General features: G+C 38.1%; 1 protein-coding gene and 1 non-coding gene across 3 annotated transcripts in view; one reads left to right on the top strand and one right to left on the bottom strand.

Moving 5' to 3' along the window:
- The window catches only part of LOC118333004 (LIM and SH3 domain protein 1-like), a 10138-nt gene extending 2954 nt beyond the window's left edge, over positions 1-7184 (bottom strand). Inside the window, exons 1-5 of one of the 2 annotated variants that reach the window (XM_035668488.1) lie at positions 6974-7183; positions 5509-5603; positions 4343-4427; positions 2038-2145; positions 1198-1305 (exon numbers count right to left, since the gene is read on the bottom strand). In XM_035668488.1, coding sequence (XP_035524381.1) covers positions 1198-1305; positions 2038-2145; positions 4343-4427; positions 5509-5603; positions 6974-7042 — 465 coding nt within the window. In that variant the 5' untranslated portion in view covers positions 7043-7183. Of the gene's footprint in view, positions 1-1197; positions 1306-2037; positions 2146-4342; positions 4428-5508; positions 5604-6973 lie in introns of both variants that reach the window. The other variant, XM_035668495.1, reaches the window with a different exon arrangement.
- An 883-nt stretch (positions 7185-8067) lies between these two features.
- trnac-gca lies at positions 8068-8139 on the top strand. Its single transcript has one exon. It is a non-coding gene; the product is annotated as a tRNA-Cys (tRNA).

Raw genomic sequence — 8139 nt, 5'->3', positions numbered from 1 at the left:
GTGTGTGTGTGTGTGCAGAGAGAACTTTGTTTCCACAGCTGAGAGACTTTGACCATATAGGGCAGCTGCTCCTCAGTGGACGGGGAGAAATGTCTGAAATGTGCCTGTGTGTCTCTGCAGGGCTGCACTCTGACATCCTTCACTGCTGAACTGAACCAGTCCACAAATCTACCATCCTGCTCTCAAATGGCTCCCGCTATTGGACCATGATGTCTCCCTGCTGTGTCTCAACTTGCTGCGTGCATCTGGCCGTGTTACGCTTGTTTTTTTGTCCTTTGTGGGGAGAAAAAACACTCCGTAATTTGTGGAACGGTTAAACTGGTATTACTGTGAGATCTACCAGATGTTTCACTGTAGAGTTAGACTAAGGATTAAAGTTAAAGACAGTTTTTATACTAAAATAAAGTTATTAAATCAGGTTATGTTGTGTTCTGTGCATTAATTAACCTTATTTCAGACACCTGAATCGCAGTCTACGATTTTCATCTACATGTACAGCTGATTAAAGCAATGCTTGCCAGCCTTTTTTTATCTACATTTATCTATCGTATATTGAGTAAACTGACTAAGTCACATATTTTCTGGATATATGTATTACAGTGCAACTGATGAACTGTACAATAAACACAATAACTGCAAGAAGTTTGTGGAAAACGAGCATTATGGATGAATTTTGAGCAGATTATTTGCTGTCAATATTACATCAGAGATGAGTTTCACTGATATTTTTATTATATATAACTTTTTATTTAATTATCTGAATGTATGATGTATTTTCTTCACTCTTACATACTTAATAGGCTTATTTTTTGACAAATTCTGTGTTTTTTTTCTCATTGTTTTATTAGCTCTTTGGTTTCAAATACAGTAGTACTTTATCTAATGCAACACAAGACTTTTTATAGCCTTAGAGAGTGAAGTCTCTGTGAATATAGTTTGTATTCAGGTCTTCAAAGTTTAAATCTTAAATAATAATTTGATATGCTTTTTCACAGAAATGAGACCAAACACTGAGATATACTCGCTATATAAAAGGCCCTATCTCCAGCCAGAATTTGGTTTGTCTGTTCTGGGCTACTGTAGAAACATGGCCATTCAACATGGCGGACTCCCTGGAATGACTAGATACAACTAGAAGAGAAACAATATGTTGTTTTGTAATTTGGTTGAACCAACCCTTTAAGATGCTGCACTTACATTACTGATCTGGTCTTGTGTCTTCTTCACTCTCTGCATCTCTGGAGTGTCGACCACCACGCTGAAACCTTTTCCCTTGTTCTTTTCAAAGTCCTCCTTGTAAAGAGCCTGAAATGTGAAATACAGTTAATTACAGCATCAAAAACACATCAAACTTACTTTAGAGGATTAGTTTGATATTTTGGGAAACACGCTTATTCGCCTCAACTCAGCAAGAAAGCAAACAAGCGTATTTCCCATAATATTGAATAATTACTTTGCTAAGAAATATGTTCAGTGACACAAGTGGGGTGAAACAGTTTAGATTTGTTATATTTTATGATATTCATGCACAGTTTTATGGAGGAATAAGCTGCATTCATGGTGTATTTGTATTGGTTGAATGACATCTTGCTGTTACAAAAATGCTATTTACATGGTACGTAGTAGGCATGAAGAGGTCAAACTATGCGATATCTCACAAGAACAAACCAAACAAAAAGAGATTAAATCTGAAAAAGAAACTCAATTTAGAGCAAAAACTGAACACTGTCAGTCAGCAACGATAAATCCAACATAACCTGAATGCAGCATTGCAGATTATAACCAAGTAGGACTGATTTCATGAGTACGTTTACATGTTAAGGGACAGATTTGTATAAAAGTGCATGCAGACATGCAGACACATAATAACATACACGCATACACAGTTAGAGGTTGGAAAGACGTCACATCGAAAGTCTCTAAAAACACAGGAAAAGGTCAATCAACTACAGACGTAACGAGAGAAGGACTGAAGTAAAGATTTAGTGTTAACAGATTATTCGATGTTCGGCGTTTTTTGAGGCGGACCGGACGTACGTGACTGATCTGGTCTTGTGTCTTCTTCACTCTCTGCATCTCGGGTGTGTCGGCCACCACGCTGAAACCTTTCCCCTTGTTCTTTTCAAAGTCCTCCTTATAGAGCGCCTGTAAGTTTGTAATTCACCAGAATTTAAGAAACTCTCTTTGAAATTAGACAGAAGGGTTTAGAAAGATCCCCCGAGGTTAACTTCTCAGCCCAAAGAGGGGCAGTATTCTTCAAAATGACAACAACTACAAGACTGTAAATAAGATTTTATGAGGTTGCACGAAGACTTTTACTAAATGTGATTCACAAATATACATAAACACACACGTTCTGCGCTTTAAATGGCTATTTGCCAAATTTCCTTGTAAATTTAGGCTGAGGGGAAACACTTGGAGCATTAAACAAAGCCCAAAATGTTTACTTGAAAGTAAATCTGAGATCCCCACACATTGCACACACAAACACTCACACACACACACACACACAAGTGAGTCATGTTCTTGCTATGAGGAATATGTAGTCTCAGTAAGAGAGCTTGACTGCAGAGACTTTTATGGTTATAAACAATGAACTGGGCTGGTTGCATGAGACGAGAGGAAAGGACGGAGAGGAGGAAACAGCTTTAGTTGTAAATTTGATCATGTTGTTATCATAACAGTCATGTAGCACAATAACATAGTTATGTTACATGATAGTTTAAAAGGGTTTTAACCAAAAATGGAACCACTCTCGTATAGTCTGTGTGGTGACATCAGGTGCTTGTTTCAGATATCTAGTCTAGTTTAAGAGTATTAAGTATGTAAGTCACATTAGCAAAGAGTTTGATGTCGCTAAAGTTTCCTATAGTGCTATAGCTATAGCGCTCTGTGGTTGCTGGATGGGTAGATGTGTCACGTCTGTGTTTCCCTTCAAACGATTTTGCTAATATTGAGCACGTGTGGTTTCATTGCCTTGTTGCATGTTGACACACATTCACGGTGAACAATTCACAAGAAGCTGCACGTTAATTGATCGGTTTAACCAAATTATAACCAAATAACCCCAACCCCAACCCTTTTTTTATAAGCCCCGCTCTTCGATGGTTCGTCCACACAGGCTGCATGAGCAGTGCGTGACAGCTGCCTGGCTGAAAGCGCTGCAGCTCGCACGCCTGAGGTGACCACACAGAGAGCGCTTCTGCCAGCCCTCTTTTTCCGTACTGAGTTTGCCTTTGATAAATACAGTACAATAAAAGCCCTGTTAACATATGAAAGGATTCTGTCCACAGAAATGCAAGAGAGCTTTTAATCTCAAACAGATACAGGAAGTGTTGAGTTTGAAAAATACATTTATATTTTTCCATGTTTGTGACATATTCTACAGATATATACACTGAAACTGTAGTGAAAGGTCTGTATGCTGCTGGTGTAATGTCGATATGACTATGAACAGACTCTTTTCACTGTCTTTTCTTGCTGGGAACTGCGTGCCGCTTGCAAAAAATAGGTAAGACCTTGACTCTCTTGTAATGCGCCGGTGCGCTTTTTAAATAAAAATACATTTAAAATCATTTACCCATAGTCTCTGTTACTGGACCAAATTCCTACACTTCCTATGTTACTTCAGAATTACATTAGACAATTGTTGCCTCTTATTAGCTGGCCGGAGTAACATTTAGTCATCCTCAAAATTTGTTACTGTTACAAAATAGTAAAAAAAACTCTCTTTTGCAGGGAAGCTTCGCCTCCAAATGTTGAGTGACGAGACAATCCCTGAAGTAAAATTAAAACTGTAAAGGGATATCTTTCATTTTGCGTGACTTGGACGACTTATCCCTTTGATCAGGTTAAATTACTGGCTTGAAGAGTTTTATTAGATTAAGAGATTAAGAACAGTGAAGGCAGTGAGGGAGGCTGAGTTGAGCCGGTGCCACATGAGAGACCGAAAGGAGATTTTTAAAACTACTGTCCAATTTATGATCTTATGGACACTCGGGGGGGAAAAACATTAACATTTACTTTCTAAAGCTCAGATACGGTTTGAGTTCAGTCTCAAATCTTTGCATCCAAGTTAAGCTAGCGTGCACTTATTTTAGTATTTGGTCAAAGGGTTCATTTAATTCAATCAAAGAAATCCAATTGTCCCGAGAGGAGTGTCCTCATCTTCTGGTGTGAGACAGACAGAGAGCTGAGTGAAGGAGACAGATAGAGAGTGAAAGACACACCGAGTCTTGATGACGCAACGAGATTAGAGCGAGTATCTCTGCCGGTGACAGACAACAGAGACTGAGCAGGAGTGATAGCAGAGACAGAGGCGAGGGACCTGTGGGTGTCTTACCTGACTGTTGAGCATGCTCTGTTGTTTGAGACGCAGATTCTCGGGGGTGTCGGTCACTATGGTGAAGGAGGTTTTGGGGTAATGCCTGAAAGAAAAGAGGAGAAAAATCACTTACTCACAACAAGTCAATGAACTTTAACCTTAAGATTTTGGTTGTGAGAACACATAAAGGTGATCTTGAACTACGTGAACTGATTTTATTCCAGGGTACTTTTCCTCGGGGTATTTTTTGGACTTTTTTTAAACAATATGTACTAATAATATGTTGAATGCTAAACACAATCAAAACATTGATAACATTTTGTTGATCTAATCATATTTTCTCAGAAAGATAAAGCATGCAAAATCAACAAATGAAGGCAAAACATTTTTAACCACATGAATCACAATGTTCTCATTTAATTTTATTTACAAATCCCACTAAATATTTAATAAATTATGGTTTTCTTCAGATTGATTTGTCCATTATTACCATATGGAGGATGAAATATGACTAAACCATGAATCAATGAGCGTCAAGACAAATTAATGTTAAAGAGACAGCTCTTTTGTGCGGTAGTTAAGTCCTAAATGTGTAAGTATTTGTAAATATTTGTCAGGACTGAGGTATTTTCTCTCATTTCAGGTTACACTGATGAATTGTTGGGATCACATGAGTCAGTCTGTCAGTTCACACTTCCCTTTTCCATCACCTTTACACACTGCAGCTTCCACTGCCCATCTGCGTGTCTCAGCCACTGCGGAAATAAATGTCTGCTAGTGTCGTGACAGGATTTGTTTGTGACGAAACGACCACAAAACTTTTACTACTTACGTTCAGATATACTTTCACCAAAAAGGACAAATAAAAGATGTAATGGAAATACTACATATTGTAACTTGGGGTCACAGTTTAATGATGAAATGTTACTTTTTCGCAAAGTTTCCACCAATTTGACCAAACATTGTAGTTTCCTGTGCAAAACATTAAACCATACGTCACCAAACTCATGTCCTTGTCTGTAGCCGTGAAGCTGCAGACCATGCAGACATGTGCAGTGGGCCTTTACCCTGTCCAAACAGTGTGATTTTATTCTCGCTGCTAAACATCAGTGGTTGCCCTGTTCCTCTGAGGTTAGTCTGAACATTTTAACCATCGGGATGATCAGTGTGGTGTAAACACTCACATACTGCAGTAAGGTTTCTTCTCAAAGCCTTTGTAGGTCGTCATGCTCAGGGCCATCTTACATACCTCGCAGCTGAAACAGCCTTTGTGCCAATACTACAAAGAGGAAGAGAGCAAAAAGTCAAACATTAAGTTCAGCACTTGAACTAAATGAAGTTCTAGCCATTGAATAAGCACGTCTTCGTGGCCTGTGCTAATTTGTGAAACTACTTCTGAATTCTTACTTGGTTTCAGCAAAAAAAAAACATAAAGACCTCAGTTTAACTTGCATTGACAGAGTGGGAAAATTCCTTTAGTGAGAGCACAGCTGCTTCTCTGTTTCCCGTCTCTGCCAATAAGAGATATATTCCCACATTAATACTGTTGTATGGATTAAGTTATAGTTTGCAGTACTCCAACTCCCCCAACAGCCTGTTTACATGATTTATTAATGTTCCCAAAAGGTGTGATCACCTGAAGGAAACATCTTAGTGCCACAAAATAAAAAGTTTACCCTCTCTGTTACCTTGTGCACCTGAGTGTGCATAGTTTACTGCTTACATGTTATCTCTGATATAGTCACATTATCAGAGTAACAAGCTGTTACAGACAACAAGGGACACACTACCACACAGTGTCTATGTGCTCTGACGTGTTTAACATTTAGAGGTTTGTGGTCAGTGTTAATCTACTGGATGTGGTTCTTCTCCTCCTCACTTTCAAATGTGGGTTTTTTTCCTCTACATATATGTGTGCATGTATTGTACACTGTTGTACACGTATGATAACATTTTATTAATTACTCATTACTTCTTTTAAAACTTATATTATTACTTGACTTATTACTCCCTGCCAACAGTAGTTACATTACTAGTTATATTACTTTTCCCACAAAGTTTATAATTGTGTCCTTTCTTCCCGAAATGCAGACTTCTAAGCTAGTTTCCTCCATGATTACAATAATTATTCCAAAACTCCCAAAAAGATGTGATTTGATTGTTGGATTTTAAATAGGGGAGTGACAACAAAAGAAAGACTGTAACTAATTATTTTTGGGTGTAAGTGTATTATTATTGAAATGTTACTGGGGACAGTGATATTGTTATTATTACTGTAATATTATCACTAGAGTTACTGACCAACACTGGTTCAATGTGTGTGCTCTGCATGTGTGTTGATAGTGATAATTCCATATAGGGGTAAAGTATCACAGAGCAGTACAACATTTTCAGGTTAAAAATAAATAAATATTATAACAATAACAACTAGTCTTACAAAATAATTACACGAAATGAAACATCATATTGGAGAACATTTTTAACACATGCATTTATTATTTTTAGCTGAATCAAATCAGTCAAATGGTTTTACCTCCTTTACTCAGCAACACAAAATATATTGACACAAAAATAATCAAAATAGAATAGAAATGTGGATTATCAAATGACATTCAGTTAGTGAATGGGTTCAAACTTGTGTCACCTTACCTTATCAAGGCAATTTATTTTTTCTGTGGGGTAAACTGGTTTATTGCATCTTCCACAGGGCGGATTCATGATGGCGCAGTGATTCCTCACACCACAAAACAAACCCTCACTGATCCAGTTAAAGTGTCCAGAAGTGAAGTACAGGCTGTGATGCGCAGCTGGGAAACGAGCCGTCCTCCTCTTCGCCTGCAGGCATTTCAATTAATATACGGACACGACCTTAAGGCGAGGAGGAGTCAGGGCGTGAGACGCGAAGCCTTCATGGTGCTTTCACTGACAGTCGGACATGACATGTTTCACTTGTTGTGTGTTGGTAATAATTTACAAGACAGGCGTCAAAATAGCGTGCAGGTTGTCCAATTAAAAGGGCTTAGCATTAGCAGTGGTATGACTGGTAGAGCTCTGTGCTATCATCTTCTTTAAATACTCAAAATTACACTGAATTATATTTTAATAAAATCTATGTTGATATAATTTTGATATATTTAAATGTTTATAACTCAAGATCAAGCGTGTAAATTCATAACATCTACAAAAACAACTGTTGCTCTTTACTGCATATTTACACATCCCACTTACGTTCTGTGAATAACAGCTTTCTGCGGCGTACCTGAAGGCATCAAATGCATTTAGAGGCAACGGGAATCCGTAATAACCTTAAAAGGAGCAGCAACTTACATTGCATATTAGACAAACACGATACCATATTATAATGTAATACCGCCTAAAACACAGTAATGACTGACTTTATAGACACACACACATAAACTACAACAGTTAAGGCGGAAACAGACTGAATGAGTTAAAACATTTGATGACCACAGGAGAGAAAGAGTTAAAGTTCGTGTGTTTTGGCGCCATCTGCCGGTGAAGCGTCGTAATTACAACTGCATTAGCCATCTTGTTTTTCACTGTTAACGAAAGCTATGTGCTACATATCGTTTACACCGTAGTTCACCGTGCTTACACGTACACATATATAATAAATGTACATGTCGATGGGCGGTATATGCAAATGTCACTCAAATACAACTGAGGCAACACATTCTTTGTAAATCCTTAAATACGTAGTACTACCCCCAGTGGTTATCATCGGGGGTATAGCTCAGTGGTAGAGCATTTGACTGCAGATCAAGAGGTCCCCGGTTCAAATCCGGGTGCCCCCT

Source organism: Morone saxatilis, unplaced genomic scaffold, assembly GCF_004916995.1.
Source record: "Morone saxatilis isolate NCDOM2014 unplaced genomic scaffold, NCSU_SB_2.0 Contig1, whole genome shotgun sequence".
NCBI classification, from domain to species: domain Eukaryota; kingdom Metazoa; phylum Chordata; class Actinopteri; family Moronidae; genus Morone; species Morone saxatilis.
The sequence above is the reverse complement of the archived record's forward strand: the minus strand, read 5'-3'. Positions and strand labels throughout refer to the sequence as shown.